At 42.0% G+C, this 20,136-nt stretch overlaps 13 protein-coding genes and 1 non-coding gene across 14 annotated transcripts; 6 read left to right on the plus strand and 8 right to left on the minus strand.

The window, feature by feature from the left end:
- Nucleotides 1-139: 139 nt before the first annotated feature.
- GPI18 (GPI-anchor transamidase GPI18) lies at nt 140-1,426 on the minus strand (the record flags this gene model as incomplete). The annotated part of the gene is made up of 1 exon (XM_003681168.1): nt 140-1,426. The coding sequence occupies one exon, from the start codon at nt 1,424-1,426 to the stop codon at nt 140-142; it is 1,287 nt and encodes a 428-aa protein (XP_003681216.1).
- Nucleotides 1,427-1,650: 224 nt separating this feature from the next.
- On the plus strand, nt 1,651-2,271 carry RCR1 (Rcr1p; the record flags this gene model as incomplete). Its single annotated transcript, XM_003681169.1, has 1 exon — nt 1,651-2,271. The coding sequence occupies one exon, from the start codon at nt 1,651-1,653 to the stop codon at nt 2,269-2,271; it is 621 nt and encodes a 206-aa protein (XP_003681217.1).
- Nucleotides 2,272-2,604: 333 nt separating this feature from the next.
- Nucleotides 2,605-4,086, plus strand: UGA2 (succinate-semialdehyde dehydrogenase (NAD(P)(+)); the record flags this gene model as incomplete). Its single annotated transcript, XM_003681170.1, has 1 exon — nt 2,605-4,086. One exon carries the CDS (start codon nt 2,605-2,607, stop codon nt 4,084-4,086), a length of 1,482 nt encoding a protein of 493 aa, XP_003681218.1.
- Nucleotides 4,087-4,274: 188 nt separating this feature from the next.
- RAD57 (putative DNA-dependent ATPase RAD57) lies at nt 4,275-5,660 on the plus strand (the record flags this gene model as incomplete). The annotated part of the gene is made up of 1 exon (XM_003681171.1): nt 4,275-5,660. One exon carries the CDS (start codon nt 4,275-4,277, stop codon nt 5,658-5,660), a length of 1,386 nt encoding a protein of 461 aa, XP_003681219.1.
- A 237-nt stretch (nt 5,661-5,897) lies between these two features.
- Nucleotides 5,898-7,084, minus strand: MAF1 (RNA polymerase III-inhibiting protein MAF1; the record flags this gene model as incomplete). Its single annotated transcript, XM_003681172.1, has 2 exons — nt 5,898-6,995; nt 7,079-7,084. 2 exons carry the CDS (start codon nt 7,082-7,084, stop codon nt 5,898-5,900), a joined length of 1,104 nt encoding a protein of 367 aa, XP_003681220.1.
- A 338-nt stretch (nt 7,085-7,422) lies between these two features.
- On the minus strand, nt 7,423-9,486 carry DSF2 (Dsf2p; the record flags this gene model as incomplete). The annotated part of the gene is made up of 1 exon (XM_003681173.1): nt 7,423-9,486. The coding sequence occupies one exon, from the start codon at nt 9,484-9,486 to the stop codon at nt 7,423-7,425; it is 2,064 nt and encodes a 687-aa protein (XP_003681221.1).
- A 391-nt stretch (nt 9,487-9,877) lies between these two features.
- SOK1 (Sok1p) lies at nt 9,878-12,586 on the minus strand (the record flags this gene model as incomplete). Its single annotated transcript, XM_003681174.1, has 1 exon — nt 9,878-12,586. One exon carries the CDS (start codon nt 12,584-12,586, stop codon nt 9,878-9,880), a length of 2,709 nt encoding a protein of 902 aa, XP_003681222.1.
- A 936-nt stretch (nt 12,587-13,522) lies between these two features.
- Nucleotides 13,523-13,834, minus strand: HHF1 (histone H4; the record flags this gene model as incomplete). Its single annotated transcript, XM_003681175.1, has 1 exon — nt 13,523-13,834. One exon carries the CDS (start codon nt 13,832-13,834, stop codon nt 13,523-13,525), a length of 312 nt encoding a protein of 103 aa, XP_003681223.1.
- A 495-nt stretch (nt 13,835-14,329) lies between these two features.
- On the plus strand, nt 14,330-14,740 carry HHT1 (histone H3; the record flags this gene model as incomplete). The annotated part of the gene is made up of 1 exon (XM_003681176.1): nt 14,330-14,740. The coding sequence occupies one exon, from the start codon at nt 14,330-14,332 to the stop codon at nt 14,738-14,740; it is 411 nt and encodes a 136-aa protein (XP_003681224.1).
- Nucleotides 14,741-14,940: 200 nt separating this feature from the next.
- Nucleotides 14,941-15,588, plus strand: TRP1 (phosphoribosylanthranilate isomerase TRP1; the record flags this gene model as incomplete). The annotated part of the gene is made up of 1 exon (XM_003681177.1): nt 14,941-15,588. One exon carries the CDS (start codon nt 14,941-14,943, stop codon nt 15,586-15,588), a length of 648 nt encoding a protein of 215 aa, XP_003681225.1.
- Nucleotides 15,589-15,653: 65 nt separating this feature from the next.
- Nucleotides 15,654-16,517, minus strand: IPP1 (inorganic diphosphatase IPP1; the record flags this gene model as incomplete). The annotated part of the gene is made up of 1 exon (XM_003681178.1): nt 15,654-16,517. One exon carries the CDS (start codon nt 16,515-16,517, stop codon nt 15,654-15,656), a length of 864 nt encoding a protein of 287 aa, XP_003681226.1.
- A 448-nt stretch (nt 16,518-16,965) lies between these two features.
- Nucleotides 16,966-17,038, plus strand: TDEL0Dtrna1T. Its single transcript has one exon. It is a non-coding gene; the product is annotated as a tRNA-Thr (tRNA).
- A 302-nt stretch (nt 17,039-17,340) lies between these two features.
- Nucleotides 17,341-18,072, minus strand: TDEL0D04320 (glutaredoxin; the record flags this gene model as incomplete). Its single annotated transcript, XM_003681179.1, has 1 exon — nt 17,341-18,072. The coding sequence occupies one exon, from the start codon at nt 18,070-18,072 to the stop codon at nt 17,341-17,343; it is 732 nt and encodes a 243-aa protein (XP_003681227.1).
- Nucleotides 18,073-18,331: 259 nt separating this feature from the next.
- On the minus strand, nt 18,332-20,128 carry MNN2 (alpha-1,2-mannosyltransferase MNN2; the record flags this gene model as incomplete). Its single annotated transcript, XM_003681180.1, has 1 exon — nt 18,332-20,128. The coding sequence occupies one exon, from the start codon at nt 20,126-20,128 to the stop codon at nt 18,332-18,334; it is 1,797 nt and encodes a 598-aa protein (XP_003681228.1).
- Between the last annotated feature and the right edge of the window lie 8 nt (nt 20,129-20,136).

Raw genomic sequence — 20,136 nt, forward strand, 5'->3', positions numbered from 1 at the left:
AACCCAATCTCACAATTCATTTTGTTCACCCTGCTAGCAGACGGTTTCACGAGATGCAAATAGTGTTCTAATTCATGTACAAAGTTTAAGTCATTTATACAGGATAAAATCTGCCATGACAGCGCAAAGGGACGGAAGATTATGCTGGAGGTAAAAAACATGCAAACAGCACTGTCTGCAAAGGAATCCACAATGCTAACCAGTAGATATATGCTTTGACAATTTTGTCATCACCTATAGGACGCGTATCATCTTGTTTGTATGATGTCTTCAATATTCTATCAGCCATGTACCAGAGGTGAAGAGGGATGAATGACGAAACTCTATTTATGATCTGGACATGTGCAAAGAAGATTAGCATGATTAATAAGGCCTGTGTAATAATGATAAGCGGTTTCAATCTATAGTGGGGATAAATCTTCGAGAAATATATCGTTGAGTAGAGAAGAACCACGATATTTGGCATGGCAAGCAGAAAATTTGGGATGTTATTAATTGCCCAATATTTCAAAAACCCAACATTCCAATAATGATCTTGTATGTGATTGTAAAAATTCACAGATGTGAATGGAAGGCTAGCAGATAACTGCGTTTCACACCAACCGCCTCTCTGCGGGCAAAAAGTATCAAAAGGCAAGATATAATGCTGATAAACACAACAGATGAACAGGAAAACTCCAGCCAGTAGTGGGAATGCAACTGCCTTTAAGACTTTTTTGTCTTTCGCCAACTGTAGTAAATCAAAAATGTAATAAATACCCAGCAGAACGCAATTTGGTCTATTCAGTGTCGCAAAACTGAAGCACATTGAGGACAAAATATAAAGTGGCCACTTGGACCACATACAATCGAGCCCACTTGGGATTGTAACCTCAACGGACAACTCACGGCAGAGCATACCGGAGAATGCCAATGCAAAGGAAAGCGGTTCGGAATAAATCCCAGTGAGAAACCCTGAAGCACTAGTGAATATAAATAAATCCGTCGATATTCCAGCTAATCTCTTAGCGTAGAAGGATTCCCTATTACTCTGTGAAAAGAGTCTTCTGGTCAAATAATAAAGAACGATGCTAGAAAGGAAAAACAAGACGTTCTCCAACAGCACACCAACTTTCAGCACGTCATAAAGTTCATTATTTCCCGCACAAAGTCTAACAAATCTGATCCACAATGGAGAGAACGCGTATTCATGTTCAAACTCTGGGATGCCATCCTCCGATGTCATACCCTTGATAAAGAATACGGCATCCCACGAGAGCAGTTTGTTCCAAAGATGACGATTCCAATAATCTTCACTTCCATCAGCCACTAATCTGTTCAATGTTAGTTCAGTGGATGTGTCAAATTGACCTTCCGGTGCCAAGAAGATCAGTCCATACAGCACTAAGCGAGAAACCACAAAAACCAAGGAGGTCCTTACGATCATCGAAGCTGTTACTGATCGCAACTATTCAATCTACGCTGACAAAATCAATGAATTTGGAGCGATGGTTGAAGCTCATTACAGTGCTAAGCCCTTCGAAAACCCGGCGAAAAAGAAAGCCTCCGCGAGAGGCGACGGGCATATAAAGGTTCTTCAGCTTTGATTAACAGTATAAGAAAGGGAGAAATCAAGACCTACAAAAGTCCCAATAAAAGAATAGTCCCAGCATGAGCCCGATCAGTCCGTTAAGGAAAGAAGATGGTTTGGTTGCTAGATATGTCTTTGCGAATGATTACAATACTGGTTCAGGATGGGTATGGGGCAGATGGATTCTATTTGTCATATTCGTGGTCTTTATACTAGGGTTAGGCCTGACCACTTTAAGAGTGAATAAGAGAAGGCGTCATCTGGGACAAGCTCCCATTAGAGGTACAGCTTGGATGACTCCTCCTTCGTATCGACAGTCACAGAGACAGTACAATGGTAACCCTGCGACCACAGAGGATTACGTTCCTCAGTATACTGCAACGGCGAACGACCAGGATTTGGGTTACTACGATGAACGAGGAGAGTTTCATTTGAAATCCGATGGACAGCCTATGCCGACCGTGGTCCGTGAGGCAGGGTCTGATTCTTCTGATTCACTTGAGAGACCTGGTGCGGCAGTTACCAGAGACTCTCTTTCGACGGATATCGATGAACAAGATTTTAGGAGGTATAGACCCACTACAGCTCCACCAGCAAGTACATCGGACAGTCAGCAGGGGGTTGAGAGAAGGGCAAGTGAAGACCCTGTTGAATTGCAGTCCATAACGGTTCCCGAGAAAGCTAAGGGTCGTAACAATTAGGCTCTTTGGGAATTTCACGGTCCCTCCTCTTTTTAATAATATTAATATGTCAAGTAATTATACCAATTGTTCTGTGCTTACAAACTGAGTTTTGCTTGCAGCGCTCGGCGCATTCGCGGCGGGTTTCTCAGCGGTATTAGACCTTGAAGAAGGCGCTTCTTATCTAATGGCGACAGCGCGATAGCATCCGACTTCCGACATTCTGAAGGATTAATAAAGGGACAATTAGTCAAAAAAGTTTCAACACTTAACGAAGTACATAAAGAGATTAAATTTTGGCTATTTGATACCAATTTGTGGTCTATCATTTAGAAGAAAGGACAAGGATAAAAAATGTGTGCTAAACCGGTTTTAAAGAACAAAGAATTACTCAGAGACGCTGCTTATGTGAATGGTCAATGGGTCAATGAAAGTAAAGAATATTTTGAGGTTACTGATCCTGCTACCGGTGAGGTCATTGCCAAATTGCCCGAACAACCAGTTTCTGCTGTAGAAGAGGCCATTGATGTGGCCTACGAGAGTTTTAAGACGTTTAAGAACACAAGTTCAAGGCAGAGAGCAACATGGCTGAGAAACATTTATGACCTTATAATGGAGAATCAGGACGACCTGGCCAAGATTTTAACTTGGGAAAATGGAAAAGCTCTAGCCGAGGCTCAAGGGGAGGTCAAGTACGGAGCATCGTATTTCCAATGGTTTGCAGAGGAAGCTGTTCGTTCTTATGGTGTTACTATTCAGCCAACAGTGCCTTCGAATAGAGCTTTTACTATTAGACAACCTGTTGGTGTTTGTGGTATGATTTGTCCTTGGAATTTTCCTAATGCGATGATCACCAGAAAGGTCGCCCCAGCACTCGCAGCAGGATGCACTGTAGTCCTGAAACCGGACTCTCAGACACCGCTTTCTGCCCTAGCATTGGCATATTTGATCGAAAAGGCTGGAGTTCCCAAAGGCGTTTTCAATTTGGTATTATCTCATGCAAAAACTCCCGAATTCGGTTTGAAATTATGTGAATCTCCAAAGGTGAAGAAGATTACTTTCACTGGGTCAACAAATGTGGGGAAAATACTAATGAAACAGTCTGCATCCACCATGAAGAAACTCTCGTTTGAATTGGGCGGTAACGCACCTTTTATTGTGTTTAATGACGCCGATCTCGACCAAGCCGTTGAGCAAGCCATTGCCTGTAAGTTTAGAGGTCTGGGTCAAACTTGTGTCTGCGCCAATAGACTATATGTGCAATCTGGTATTATCGACAAATTCTCAGAGAAATTGGCGGCTAAGGTTAACAACTTTGTTATTGGTCATGGTCTAGACGAAGGAACCACTCATGGCTGTTTAATCAGTCCTAAGGCTTTTCAAAAAGTTGAGGATCATGCTCAAGACGCTATCAAAAAGGGTGCCAAGACTGTGGTTCAAGGTGGTCCTCTACCAGAAAAGGGTGAAGCATTTTACTCTCCAGTGGTGTTATCGCATGTTCCTCAATCGGCAAAGGTTGCTAAGGAGGAGACCTTTGGTCCATTATGCCCAATCTTCTCTTTTGAAACACTAAAGGAAGTCGTAGGGTACGCTAACGATACAAATGTCGGCCTAGCTGCGTATGTTTTCTCAAAGAACATCGATACTATCTATACCATCTCAGAAGCATTGGAGGCTGGTATGGTCTCTTGTAACACAGGTTTGTTCACCGATGCATCTATACCATTTGGCGGTGTGAAGGAATCAGGCTTCGGCAGAGAGGGGTCTCTGTATGGTATTGAAGACTACACTTTCATCAAAACAGTTACAATTGGTAACTTGCCCGACAAAATTTAAACTAAAGTATATAACTTTATATCGTTTATTAACAATTGTACATCTCATTAACTCATGATACCGCGTGGATTCTGACGCGAGCCGATGGATTGTTGATTAGATCAACTATTGTTTTAAGAGTAGGGCTCAAGCGCTAGTTCCAGGCCTTCAGGACCCAAGGCAACCTAATCGATCTACTCATTAGGCTTATGGATCTTTATGATGAGTTGCCTTGGAGTGAGCTGCTTTATGATGAGGAATTTACTGCCTTGCTAGATGCCACCAAACAACATCAGGTCTCAGTCGTGGAACTCCTTACAGTGAATGCCAAAGAACTAGCAAGGATTTTACAACGTTCAATTAATGAAGTGTCCAAGTTTCAAGAGGTTTTGTCTTTAGAATTCAACAAGCAGCTCACTCAATCGAAACCCAGCCTCACCGCAGAAATTGAAGATCCTAAATCTTTCTCAACAACGGATGTGAGCATCGATGATGCTCTAGGTGGGGGTATCCATACTCATGGGATTACTGAGATTTTTGGGGAAAGCTCAACTGGTAAATCACAACTATTGATGCAGCTTAGTCTTGCTGTTCAACTGCCGCCCAAATTAGGAGGTCTCGGGGGTAAATGTGTCTATATCACAACTGAAGGAGACCTCCCCACTCAGAGGTTACAGGAAATGATAGCATCAAGACCTGAGTTCAAGGAGAATGGTGTCAGTCAGGACAACATATTCACAGTCAGTTGTAATGACCTCGTAAATCAAGAGCATATTCTGAATGTGCAACTGCCTATTCTGTTGGAAAATCATGAAGGTGCTATTAAGCTTGTAATAATTGACTCCATCTCTCATCATTTGCGCGTAGAGCTGGAGAGTAAGTCGTTCAAGGATTTCCAAGGCAACAAGTTTTACATTGACCAGATGGCAGAGGGGCTTTTGAATCTGGCGAGAAAGCATCTATTGGCAATAGTAGTTGCAAATCAAGTTGGTGATAAGCCTTTATCTGACCGAGTTGATACATGCCGCCAGGATGTAGACAACTATGAATATCAGCTAGGCTGGATGGTGGGATGGAAGGACTCGACAATATTATACCGTCAGAAATACAACGAGCCCCGAGCCACAATATCAAATAACAACGAGAAAATCAGTCGTGATTTGGAAAGTATCCTTTCAGATGATGACGATGCTCGTTTGATTGAGCAGGAATTGATTAAGGTTACAAAAATGTCGAACAAACCGCCGGCTCCCATAGATCAAGGCAATAAGAGGAAGCTTCAGGAGCCCGGTAATAATGGAGGATCGTTGGCACACAACAGATACGACAAGATCAAGAAAAGAAAGATGGATAACCAAGTTCCGAACCTTGGACTGGCATGGGCTAATCATGTAGCGACTCGGATCCTTACCGGTAAAACTTACAAAGCATCATCTTTAATCAAAAGAGGCGAACTACATCTTTATAAGGGCACAGATCCCTCAGCGTTCTGGCAGGTACGAAGAACAATGAAGGTCGTATTTTCGACATATGCGGAACCATCACAAATATCATTTGTCATAAGTAGAAGGGGAATAGAGACAGTCTCAGCATAATGAATTATAATACAATTTTATAATGATTAATTAATTTTTAATACAATGCGAATTCGTGAGTCGTACAAATAAGCAAGTCTAAATGAAGAATGGGTTTCACCTCAAGAACAAGAACTTGGTTGATTATTTAGAACATCGATCAAAAGACTCGAGTCGCCGTCATCCTTGAGCAATTACAGATGGAATGAGAAACATCGGTGGCTAGTTGCTACCTTAAAAAAACCTTTTGGAGTGCGATCATTTGTCGTTCCCTATAGCATCCTCCTCGTCATCTTCAATAGCATTTTCGTCATAAGTCAGATCGTATTCACCCTCGTATTGGTTCATGTCCTCCCCTATCGTGAATTTTCTCTTGTATCTGGCTCTAGCCGCTTCCTTCTCATCATCCTCATTGATTTCACTGTTGCTAGTTGATTTCAGCCTCGACGAAGTCAAATACAGATAAGCGACACGTTTCCTCTTCTTGTTAAATAAGAACCACTTGAGGCTCCAAAGATGTCCAGGTTCGTCATCCATGAACGACCGGGAAGGGGAGTATTGATATATCACACAATCCGAGATGTCCATGTGAGAATTTATGACTTCCCACATCCATTCTTCCGGTTGCTTCCCCAGTGAGTAGAGCGAATTCTCGAATTTCGATATCATGGTCTTGAGAGATACTTTGATAAAATCCGTTGGCTCCAAAGACGAGAAATCATGATCCGGATATGAGGCGTTCAATATTGCAATCAAATAGGCGAATGTTCTACGACTGGCAGTTTCGTTTATGGGCCCAAATGGGCCTATAGTTATACTGCTGTCGTAAGCAGATGACCTTCTTCTTGTAAACGAAGACCTATTTCCTTGAAGACTATTATTACTACTAGTCCTTCTAATCTTGCCTCTAATGCGAGAAGCTGACTCCGTCGACGATGAACTGAGGTATCCAGAGTCGGAATTTGAGACTAATTCTTTCAAATTTTGATCATTCAACTTATTACTTCTTAAGTGCTGTCCATTTCCATTAGAGGCATATCCATTACCATTCGATTTCTCATTTACAGACATTCGCCTCTTTTGTTCCCAGAATGAATTATAATCACGAGAATTAGAATCTGGAAGACTAGGCGAAAGGGAACCACTGGAGTCTATTAGGGCTTGTTGCAATGCTGCGTTATAGCTCTCGTTCTCTTGCAGTAATGACTCCAAATGGTGGTCTATTGTCTTGTATAACTTCTTATCAGATGCCACGGGCTTCGTTGTAAAGATGTCGCATCCTCCCGTTATCTTACAGTCACTTGTCTCAAAATTCAGAGTTTGATTCAATCTCTCCACATCCAATTCATCGATGAACTAGGCGATAGAAATGTTAGTCTCTGTTTCCCATCAAAGGGGGTTAGCTGTGCGTGATGATAACGGTTTACCACTTCACATACCTTCATTTGTTCGGTCCTGTTATACTACCGGCACAGTATGGCGATGTAAGTTTTCTGCACTGGTCGGCTGATTACTACTGACGCTTAGTTATCTGTTAAATAGCCTCAATAGTCTCCGCTAAGTGATTATAACTTATATTCTAAGCACGCGATTTCCAATCCCGCAACGCGACGTAACATGTGGGCGCGGCGCGTTCAACCAAGTTCTGGACCTGAAATTCGAACTTATCAAGATCTCAACGATGAAGAGGTCAGATAGAGGTTAAGGTCTTCGCATTATATATATAGTTTACTACTGCAGACCGGTATTGCAGTGTCCCTGATGTTTCATAGTCATTTTGCGCTTATCGGTGTGCTTTCTTCATGTATTTGTCCTTGTGAATCCAATCGGAACCAATAAGGTTGGCTCCTCTCTTCTCTGCTAGTCGAAACCACGCGGCTGCCCTGGCTACGTCTTTCTTCCTTACGGCTGATTTCTTGGACCATATCGTAGCGCTCAGGCACATGGAGTCTATATGGCCCAGTGCCGCTGCTTTCTCGAGGTATTTCAATCCTTTTTGTTCGTCCGGGTTCTCAACGCCATAACCTTTTAAATATGCCATCCCACATTCATACAACGCTGGAGCCATTGGTTCTGGGACAACTTGAGGAAGGCTTCCGTTTTCTTCAATGCCGAAAGGATCCACTGTGATGTTAAAAACTTCCTCAGGCTCGGATTTTACACCGGTGGCAACCTTAATGTAATGTAACGACTCCTTGTAGTCCTTCGGTACGCCGCAGCCATGCCTCAGAGCCAGACCATATAGCAAATGAGCAGTCCCGTCGTCAGATTGGCAAGCATTGCGTAATCTTCGAGCTGATTCCTCGAGTTTCCCACGATTTCTCATCTGTATAGCCAAGTTGATTTGATTGCTGGAGTTAGAAGGTGTATTGGGTCCTGCTGTAAAATACAGTGGGCGCTCTACAGTTCTCCCGTTGGAGAATTTCAGGCTATTTCCACTTTGGTGCCTAGAATGAGGCGGAGTTTGGAACGATGATACAGGAAAAGCAGGTCTTCTGCTATCCAGTGACAATTTTCGTCTGGGCTTGCTCGAAGCATTCTGACCGTTATATTTCTGTGTAGGAGTAAGGTCAACCGTCGATGGAGTTGTCTTGTGGAAATCTGACAACGAACGAAAATGGTGTGCTTTTCGTGTAACCAAATGAGAAGATTTGCGTGGTGTAGATGGCTCGAACTGCAGTACGGGGTTAGCTGGGAAGATGAAGTTTCTTAAGTATTGCGGACGCTTCTTTGGTGAACTTTCTACTGACGATCGTACACTTTGCTCAAAGCTATTTCTGGACTCAACTGACGTTTTGGACTTTGTCGATTTTGGCGATTTGAACAAGTTCTTGAAGGAGAATGATGACTTCTTCCTGTGTGCTTTGTAAGGTGGAGTTGGTTGTTTGGAGATATCCATGAGAAATGATTTATCCATCACAGGAGAAGGCGTAGTCACGTAGGCCTCTTGTGATCCCTCCAACCCCTTTGAACTCAAATTAAGTGATAGATCGCTATCTGCGGAGGACTGAGTTTTGGGTTTGGATAGTTGGCCTACGTCGACAAATGATGTCTTCGTACTATTACCACTGCCATTTTGGTACAATCTACCGCTCCGTTGAGGTGTCTTATCTCCAGTAAGTTCGCGCGGTTCCGATGAGGTGATAATAGGCTGTAATCCATTGCTTCTTTTAGATCTCGTGTCTTTAACAAATAATAGAGGATACTGATTGATGAGTTTAGTATTTTCAAATCGAAAATTTTCAAAATTTACAACATTTAATGGAGTCTGCTCATGTAGGACTTGCTGCTCGTTCGCACTATGTGAGGTGTGTGAGATCTCGTCATCAGTAGGGCCATTGAAATCCGAGTCTGTATCTTCCTCGGCGAGGTACGAGTATCGGGATTTGGCTGCATAATGTTGCTCAACAGTTGAACTTGAGTGATTGCCTCTCAGGTTTAAACTTTGTAAAGATAACTCTTTAACCTTATGATCCATATCCCGAGAAGCTGAAAGCCCTTTGGTTCTCAATGACGGAAATTTCGATGCAGGCATGCATATTATTGGTCCACTGTATTGCTTAATCTCCAAATTTCTGCTCTTTTCTTCCTCCTCCTTCAGGGCCTGCTGCAGCAGAGCTTCATCTTCAGCATTTAACTCCAGTTTATCCAGTAGTCTCTCATTTGTTTGTACTGTCTCGAAGGATATCATACTTCGGTTCGTTCCCATATACTGTTGATTTCGCGATTCTTCTTGAAAGGTATTTATACTTTCACTATCGTCATAGGTGGTGGGATCTGGGAAATAGTCGCTCTGATTTCGTAACTCATCTAGTGGCGATGGTCTACCCCAGTCGGTGTTCATCATTTTCCGGCTTCGTAAGGGCACAAACTGTCAACCGACAGTACTTCTCTCAGAGTATATTACTCAGAAGCTCACAGAGTAACTGGCAACTCAAGAATTTGTATAGAATTAAAATAACACGAATCGAGATCTTGCACGCGTTCGCGTGGCTGCCTGTGAAATCTGGCAAAGCGCGTCGATGCAGGGCCTTCCATCGTTGTGGATGACGGTCCTTTGCAAGTATCGATGGTATTGCAGATTAAGAGATCAAAGTGGTCTTAGGCTTGACTGTGCTGTTTGTGAGTTCCTCTTATCCACGGATTTATATAGGGAACAAGGTAATTCATTAAAAATTTCACATTTTCATTATATAAGAATCATTTTAATATTTCCAATCCATCAGAACCGATTATAATTAAGCGGTTCTGTTTTCCATCTTGCCGGCGACAAATTCGAGGTAGTGACAGCCAAATACCGACCAATGAAAGTTGATCACTGTGTACAGATGGCGATACACGTTGTCGAACTCTTCCATCTCTATCCCATGAAACATATTGCTGTTGCTATCAGAGGAGGATACGGTGGTTACCGGTTCTCGCGAGTCTGTGAATGAGGATATGCCGGCGGCACTGCCCTTCAAGGACTGAGGCTGCAAACTGATTGGATTTTGCACTCCCTGATGCATTGGAGTCATCATAGATTCTGCATGGCTTGTGGATGTGGCACTCGGCATGGCAGAACTGCTAGTATTGCTAGCGTTGATGTTACTGCACAGATGAATGAAATCGTGTTTCACTCTCCCATCCATTGTGCAACCGGATCTCTTGAAAATACTCTCTTCCAAAGATTTAAAGACTCTGTTCTCAAGGACACCATAGACCTCGCTTAGGGGCTGAGTTTGTCTGGACAGCCAAGATTTGGCGAAATCGATCTTAGTAGTATCCAGTGTGGGGGTTGACGGTAAACCGGCGATACCCTGTGCTTCGTCACTCAAAGTCCTCGAGTATTCAGCTTTCAAGTCATTAATCACTTTGCAGAGATGTATAGCGATCGACATTGTGTTCTTCGTCCATCTGCAATTTCCGTGATCATCTGTAATTATACTTACTATCTCGGTTTTCAACCTCTTCGTGGTGTATGAAGTAGTGATGTAGTCCTTTGTGGGCTTACCAATACTGGTATCATTGGCCACCAATTGCTTGAAAAGTAAGCGACATATTAGTAGGCAAACGATCTGGCGTATATCTGCTCTCAACAGTATTAATCTGGCATGATCAAAGGACAATGAAGTGGGGTATTCACGAACCATCTTACGGCATGACAATAAGCTTGTGACACCCCTGACGCACACTTTGTAAACATCCTGCGGTGATACTTTACCCTTGGGAAGTAAGCCTACTGTATCACTTTCATCAAATTTTTTATCAAACCAAACCAAGGAAGATTTCAAATTGATCCTGTTAGAAGTCATTAGAGATTGAAAGTATTGTTTTTCAAATTCTACTGAATTACTCAGTAGTGCAGTCCTCAAAACTCTGATTTGATGGTTTGCAATATCTAGTTTCATTGCTTCCAATATTTGGAATACTAGTCTTAACCCGTCAATTAACTTCGACAATGAGGATTCCTTCTCGGCGTCCTTAAATTTACCACTCATCTTATCTACCCAAGCGTCTCTCATTGGAGCACAATGATGCTTGAACAGTTGAGCTAGCCATTCGGATAAATTCGACATGATAAGTGAGCCCTTCAACAATTCCTGTACGTTGAGTTCAGTATCCAAGATATTATTTATCACGTGCGCCTCTCTTTGAGGTACGATGGTTAATAGAACCTCTCTAAGGGTATCAAAAAGTGGTACCAGCCTTGTATTGTCATAGTGGAAGACATCAGGTCTTTGAGAATAGACGTAAATTTCATTCTCCACATCATTCCAGTATTTGTCAGCCAGCTGTCTTTTCTTAATACCCCTTTCACCATCCAAATTGGGTCTAAACTGTAAAAGAGGGTCAAATATAATATCATGCCTTAATTGAGGATTCTTGACGATCTCTTGTAAATCAATCTCTTTCAAACACTGTAGGTTTATCGGTGGTGCAGGAATAGGAGCCGTTTGTGACGTGATGAAGGTTATTCTTTCTTGTAAGGTCAAATCCTGATATTTAGGGGTTGTCGACTGGTTCTGGCATAGAAGAATAGCTTTACGCAAAGAGGATTGATTCCTTATTTGATCAGTAGATCTTTGTGCAGCCGATGATGCGCTAGAGCTTCCTAAGTTCTTTTCGTCTTTGTCCTCTTTTATACTCGCGGAGTTCTTATAAGTAGTGATGGGTTCCCCTGAGATGATGCAATGAGTGGTGTTATTATGATTATTAAAGTTTGATCTCAATAGTTTCTTCTTCTTGACGCCTGCGTTATTGAACATTGAATTGTTTTGGTGTTGGTGATAGTGATAATGAGCATGATTGTTACAGTTAGTCAATCTTCTCAAAGACGAATGCGAAATGGTTGGAACAGAATGCGATCTAAATTTTCCCTTGTTCAGATACTTGAACGAGGATGCAGTCGAAGCCGTTATAGGGTTCAAATTAGACGGTTGCCTATAGGAATTACCAATCTTACTCTTAACCAAGGGCTGTGCCCTTAAAAACTGTCCCGTCTTTGAATCAAACTGTTTGAAAAGATTCCCCTCTGTATCTGGGTTCATATAAGGGTTATTATGCGGTGTGATAGTACCACCACTAATACTCGTAGAAGACCCAGCTTCAATATATTCTTTACGAGACAACCTTCCATCGGGCAAGATGGCACAGTTTTCGTCTAGTTCATCCATCACAGTATCTTCATCATCAGGCCTTAGCAAAGGACCGGAATGTTTCTTACTATTGCTCCTACTCCTATCCATATCGACGTCCAAGTCTTCACTATCCGTGTGAACTTTAGTCATACCAGCAGATGAAGATACAGACTGGGATTGTTTTGTATTAGCTGTCGATTGTGTAGTAGAGGCCGAACTTGGAGTGCTATTAGTTGTTGTCTTTGCGCTCGGTGGCGGGGAAGTCGAAGTGGCGGTGGCTGCTGCTGATGCGCTTGTGGTACTGGTGTGCGTTCTGGGCTGTTCCATCTACACTCTTACTGCCGTATTGGCCAGCTGGGGTTTTAATTATTTGAAATTAACCAATTCAGGGTTCAGCAACGAGCTAAATGATCGTTCGTATGACTCGTCCTTGTGTGGTTCTTGTCTGACAAATTGCAATCTGAAATGGAATGAAATGGCAGCTTTCCGGGAATTCCTAAAATTCTGTTGTGGGAAAGAAAATCCAAATGGAAAAAAAAAAAAAGAATTAGTAGAGAAGAGAGAGAGGCAAAGAAGTAGAAGAATAAGTACTCCAGACGCTTAGAATGAACAACAAATAGCTTCTCAAGAGTGAAGTCTTTATTAACTGTGTTTCAACTATTTTGTTGCAGGGATTTTCTCGGTGAAATGTTGCAACCGTTATTTTATCCGAGTTTCCTTGTTCCAGTTTTCTATTTTCTCCGAAAAATCGGTTCCTTTTTCCCCTTTCTTTACGACAGTAAGAAAAAGTGAGAAAGGCTTGTTGTGTAGAAATCAAGAGTTGAGTCGTGGACGTCAAAGACGAAAGCGACCAATTTCGACGTGTGAGAGGGGAGATTTTTATAATCTTGTATTTCTTGAGATTATGTAGTAAATTTCAATATGCGTATATGACTCGTCCAGTCAGCTGCAGGCGAATACTTTGTCTCCTCTTATTTACTTTGAATCGTACATACTCAAGGATTGAAAAGTAACTGATGTAACGACAAAACATAAAATCTACCTTTAAAGTAAATATACGTGTCATGTGAGACAGAGGTCTCGACCGTTGACATCAGTGGCAGTAATATAACAATAGTAGTAGTAGTAGTAATAGTAGAAGACTTAGTTTAACCCATTATCATTAAAAGATAAAAAATTTAAATAATATACAACATAATAAAAAGAGTTATCATACAACTTTCTTTCCTTGTTCCCCAAGTTGAATTTTTTTTATTAATTTGTTTAACCACCGAAACCATACAAGGTTCTACCTTGTCTCTTCAAGGCATAGACAACATCCAAAGAAGTAACGGTCTTTCTCTTGGCGTGTTCCGTGTAAGTAACAGCATCTCTGATGACGGACTCAAGGAAAGTCTTTAGAACAGCTCTGACTTCTTCGTAAATCAAACCGGATATACGCTTGACACCACCTCTTCTAGCCAATCTTCTGATAGCTGGCTTAGTGATACCTTGAATGTTATCTCTAAGAATCTTTCTGTGACGCTTGGCACCACCTTTTCCTAGACCTTTACCACCTTTACCTCTACCGGACATTTTTTAATTTAAGTTGTTTGTATTGTTCTTATTGACAAGAGGCAGAGAAAGTTATGCTTGTAATACAACACTCCCCATTTATATATTTCCAGGATATCCCTCAAATTCGTCGCTGCAAATATCCATACTGAGCGAGTACCGTAACGTTCCTCCTTTTTCCCACCAGGAAAGCGATGCGAAACTTCTGGTCCGGTTTTATTATGTGTCGTCGCGAAATTTTTGGAACGAATTTAACTTGGAACGTTCTCAAAATTTCGCCGTTTCACCATAGTTAAGTCGTTCCCAGAGTTTCGCACGTTTCACTCCGGCGAAAGTGAGATAGTTGGCCATGGCCCAAATGGCCGCAGTTTCGTCGTGTGGGTTGGCAGCAGGTGGAGAGACCGCAAAAATGTGATCGCTGAGACGATATATAAATGGGGGTCATTTTCTTGATATGATTTTTGATTTCTTTCTCTCTACTTTATGTATTAACCCAAATAAATAAAGCATTTTACAATGGCAAGAACCAAGCAAACAGCAAGAAAGTCTACTGGTGGTAAAGCACCAAGAAAGCAACTGGCCTCTAAGGCTGCCAGAAAATCCGCCCCATCTACCGGTGGTGTCAAGAAGCCTCACAGATATAAGCCAGGTACTGTTGCTTTGAGGGAAATCAGAAGATTTCAAAAATCTACTGAGCTTTTGATCAGAAAATTGCCTTTCCAAAGATTGGTCAGAGAAATCGCTCAGGATTTCAAGACCGACTTGAGATTCCAATCTTCTGCCATCGGTGCCCTACAGGAATCCGTTGAAGCCTACCTAGTGTCTCTATTCGAAGACACCAATTTGGCTGCCATTCACGCTAAGCGTGTTACCATCCAAAAGAAGGATATCAAATTGGCTAGAAGACTAAGAGGTGAAAGATCATGATTTTTCCTTTCACTCATTCTTTACTGTGAATCTGCAGTTGTACTATACTTATATATCTAATCGAGGCCTATGGAAGTTTTAGGAATTTGGGCTCTTGATTCGGTGAGGCGGTGACGGAATCGCACTATTACATATATTTTTCTATTATAATTGTATATTGGAAGATTACAAATCATCATGAACTATCGAGAAACAATACAATGTCTATTAAAACGCCAATAGTCAAGGTCTGTGGTTTGCAATCAGTGGAAGCTGCTAGTAGAGCTATTGAAAATGGTGCCACACTTATCGGAATAATATGTGTTCCTAATAGGAAGAGAACAGTTGATCCACAGGTTGCTAAGGAAATATCGCGACTTGTTCATGACGACTCATTCAATAAAGTCGGTACCAAACTCGTCGGCGTGTTTCGTAACCAGGCCTTACAAGAAGTCAAGAGAATTGCGGATGATTACAATGTGGATATAATACAGCTTCATGGTAGCGAACAGTGGAGAGAGTTTAAAGAGGTGCTACAGAAGCCAATAATAAAGAGAATGATCTTTCCCGCGGATTGTGAAGAAGTAGTTGAATTATCGCGACGCCGGGACCTAGAGGTTTGGCCATTATTCGACTCCGAGGCCGGTGGCACTGGTGAATTACTTGATTGGCAAGATATCTCGAATTGGAGTGAGGCTGAAGGCAAAGGATCAAAATTCATCCTTGCTGGAGGTTTGACTACCAATAACGTTTCTGAAGCGCTTGCTCTCAGTGGAGTGATTGGCGTAGATGTTAGCGGAGGAGTTGAAACACAAGGCGTTAAGGATTTAACAAAGATCGATGATTTCATTGCTCAGGCAAAGAGTTGAGTGGTAACTTTATTAACATTACTACTGTGTACATAATAAAGAATAAGTAGACTTTCATCCCACGCTTAGGCGGAACCAGAAATGAAGAACCACTTGTCGACAGATTTGTCAATTGGACCATCTGGTTGTGGAGAGGCTGCTGGAATCTTGGAGGCAATAGATGGAGAGTAGGTTGGAGAGTCAGAGACAGTGGTGTTAACCAACGCAATTCCCTTGTTGTCTGGAGCCTTACCAGAGATCAATTGCTTCCAGGACTCGTGAGTCTCTCTGATGATGTCCAAGGCATACTTCTTATTCTTGGCTTCACCGGAGAAAGCGAACTGGTTTTCTGGCTTTCCGTCTGGGATCTTGTAGATTCTGAACCATTCGTTGGTAGCTCTCAACAAACCTGGGAAGTATTTTTCAACATCTTCAATGTCGTTCAACTTTGGAGCCAATGGATCGTTGATGTCAATGGTGATGATCTTCCAGTCAGTTTCACCTTCATCCAACAAAGCCATGATACCCAAAACTTTAACTTGTTTAACTTGACCAGTGTAACCAATGGTTTCACCAATCTCTAGAACATCCAAAGGATCGTTGTCACCAACAGCTTTAGTCTCTGGATGAATTTGGTTTGGGTCTTCCCACGTTTGTGGGAAGGCACCGTAGTTGTGAATGTAACCGTGATGTGGGAAACAGTTTCTGACGTATCTCAATTTACCCTTCTTGGTGTCCTGAATGATTGGGTTCAAATCCTCTTCTTTGGTGATTTCCAACTTAGCATTGGTCCAACGAGGAATTTCGACAACCATGTTGAAGATTTGCTTCTCTTCATCGGCGTACAATGGGATGTCGTGGAATGGAGAGACTGGCTTGCCATCGTCTTCGATGAAAACTCTGTAGTCCAAGGTGTTCTTAGCACCAATTTGTCTAGTAGTGTAAACCATTATGTGTGTACTGATCGGGTGAATTGGCTATTGAACTACTCAATCTTTAGGGACACGGAATCCAATTGAACAAATTGTCTTGGTTTTTTATATTCATTTCGTGCCATTTTTTTGGGCGTCGCCACAGTTCAGGTGACACCGTGCAATAAAACATGCAAAGTGTTGAGTTCGGCTGAAGAAAAAGGCATGAATTGGTCAATGGATCGTTGCCAATACACCATTTGGATGTCGAGTTTGTTCATGGTCAAAGCGGACGCTAAATGAACTTTAATTGACCGATAAACCACGTGATATCATCGAGAGAGATATCAGGTCATTTACTTTAAAGAGGTATTCTACTGACCATACCTTCTCTCTAGCCTATAACAATATGATAATGAAATAGAAATATGAAACATATATGGTACTTGATAACGGACAATTTTCACCCTTCTTTCAAGAAAAAACAGCTTCTATGGCCAAGTTGGTAAGGCGCCACACTAGTAATGTGGAGATCATCAGTTCGACTCTGGTTGGAAGCATTTATTTTTGCATCAACTAAAACTGACCAAATCGTTCTGTAACAGCCCCGGCTGATTAAGGAACATATTCCTCTGACGGATATGTTATAACAGTTTCTTCCACCATTTCCCTTCAGCAAGTTGATTCCTGAAGAAAGTCTCTCAAGGTACTGCTATATATAATAGAGAAAGTGCCTATGATTAGGTACAGTCAGCGGGCCTCGCATACCCTAGACGCTGTCAAAGTCAATATTTACCTTATGCACTTACAAAGGTTATCTAGAATATGCAAGAACTAACCAATCAATTAGAGATAACTTGTATCAGTTGTTGGAAGGTTTCTCCAGCTGTTTCACCGTGAAATCCCCATCACCCCATTTGTTAAGACTCTCCAGTAATTCTCCCTTACTATGCAGAGCCTTTATATCATCGAATCCACCTCTTGATTTCCCATTTATCATCAAGTTTGGAACCGTTGCCCTGCCGGTTTTCTTTTCGATGAACTTCTGTAGAGCGACTCCATGCTTGTGCTTATCCAATTCAATGACCACATAGCTAGGAGTTATCGTATATTCCTTAGTCAAAAGTTCCTTCAACCTGCTGCTGTACGGACAAAAACTCTTGCTGAAGACTATAACAGGCGAAATACCAAGAATCATCGAATATTCTTTTGCTGGATCAAACTCGCCTTCCGAGACTGTACCGTCCTTACTCCCGCTACCGGCTTTTTGACTGATACTGTTATCCTTGGATGCTCCACTACCACTATTCACTTCTTGTTTGATCTTGTCGATTTCTGCATCTACTAGAGCACTTTCCTGATCTTTGCCTTTCTTGCCAGATTCTTTATCTACTACGATTTCATCATTATTGTGAACGGCCGTACCAGCAGAAGTCAATCCACTAGCTACTGGATTGACAAAAGTAGCTGCCTTCAATTCTTCTTCTCCAAAAGAGATTGAGTTTGCATTTTGAACCACGAAGAACACTAGCAGTAGTAGCAAAGCTGTAACACTTAGAACCCTCAAGTTTCTCTTCTTTAAAGAAACACTCATTACTTAACGATTAATTTCCAAAAAATGCTTCAAGTGAATAATGCCAGTCAAAGTAGCAGACTATTGAAATAGACCACCCTTACTCTGTCCGTGGAGGAGTGAAAGCTGATTTGATGAGTTTGGGCTCATTGGAGCTTTTCAAAGTTTCCTCGGCTCGCTTGAGGCGACGCCAAAAGAAAACGCGGCGAAGTGATAAGTGGGATACGTTCCAGCTATGAACACATTCTAAGATTATTATTATAAATAGGTGTAAATGGCACTATTTGGACGGCGAGACTGCTTGGACATGTGTTGACTGTAAGTAAGCAAGCCTATCCCTGATGTAATCACACATTGATGCCCATTCAGCGCTTGTCGCCAAATTCTCATTCAGGTATTTAACATTTGTTCTCTTGACGCAAACGTATTCATTTATGGCTTTAAAATTCTCCAATTCGAGATCATAGCGATTTATCTTGGACAATGCAGTGTAGGAACGGATATGTTTACCTTCCCAGATTAAGTCCTGATTTTTCCACAGAGTGTAAGGTTCGAATTTAGGTGCATGCGAATGTGCAAACATGATGTCGACCTCGTTAGGGTAGTTGGGTTCATCTGCACCAAAATAAGTCTTGTAAAACTCGTGCAATGAGTAACTACTGTCATAACTGATTTTGGCTTGTGCTCCGTATTTGTTAGAGATTGCTTTTTGCGCGGTCTTGTACCGCATATAATCCTGAGTCACATCGTGCTGTAACATTGCCACACCACGAAAACCTTGTCCATCTGGTCTGTGATAACCTTCAACACCAGTTGCACTCTTTAATTGATAATACGGCAGCCCATAGAAACTTGCAGCCGTGAGGAACGTCTCCTTGTCACCTTCACCAGAAGCTCTTTGAGAAAACATTGGATAATACCAACTTGGACCATTGACATTATAGTATAAGGCCAACAAAATCGTGGGCAAATGCTTGGATTTGCTGATCATCAGTTGACCCGATTCCGTGGAAACTTCCGGGATGGAACCCTCCAAGTCATGGAACGGTACGTTTGACAAATCTCCAAGATTCTTGGTATAAACTTCTGGTGGTGTCAAGTCATCGAAACAGTTACGAACACGTTTCTTTCTATCGACTTGGATACCGGCGATGTCATAGAATAATGGCTGTGTCGTTCTTCTCCAGAAATCTGGCCATAAAACAAGACCAGTCGAGTGATATGGGTCCTGCTCAAAAATGTGATCCAATGTTTTGACTGGAAAGTTATCAGCGTCTAAAAACAAAACGTCTTCGAAACTGGACGCAATAAGAGCCAATGATTTGAATTGGTACCCGGTGAATTGAAACTTTTTCAGAGAAGGTGCAGGTAGTATATCTGACAGGAAAATACATTTGGCGTTATATTTTGAGAAAACTGTCTCACACAAATCAGTCTCTCCCTCATCACTTGGTGGGATGAATACTTCTACTGGTAAGGTAGTATGGAGATTCCTCAAAGTCTTGATGACGAGTAAAGCCATCAGAGAGAACTTTCCACCACCGACAGTTACTATACCCTGCCCCTTGTAAGAGTTCTTGGGCAAAACAAGGCTACCAAGAGCTTTCACATAATCGGAATGACTCTGGCGTAATTTAGCCACATCTGCATTTGAAACAACCAAACACTGTGACAGTTCTCGCTCCGTGAGTTTGAACCACTCGTTATAGTTTTCGGGACGAAACCCAATATCACCACTCAATGAACATTGTTTGCTGTACTCTCTGGCTGACTTACTACTTGGAGAGTAATTTTTCAAGTCCTCAAAGACCTGTTCGTAAAATTTCTTTAACTTAGCGTTCCCGCCATTAGCAATAGGCTCCCTACCAGCGTTTAAGCCTACGTCTACCGCAGGATTCCTAGAAATTGTGTCTGCAGGCTGTGCATTCCCCAGGTAGCTTTTTATATAGTCCTGGTACTCGGAAACAGATAGACCTTCATCCATAAATCTGCTGGTCGCGATAAATGTGACACATAACACAAGGACAACCGTCGCTAGCTTCAGCGCCTTACGGTACCGCTTGGTTATCAGTGCCATGCCCTTTC

This window comes from Torulaspora delbrueckii, chromosome 4 (assembly GCF_000243375.1).
Source record: "Torulaspora delbrueckii CBS 1146 chromosome 4, complete genome".
NCBI lineage: Eukaryota > Fungi > Ascomycota > Saccharomycetes > Saccharomycetales > Saccharomycetaceae > Torulaspora > Torulaspora delbrueckii.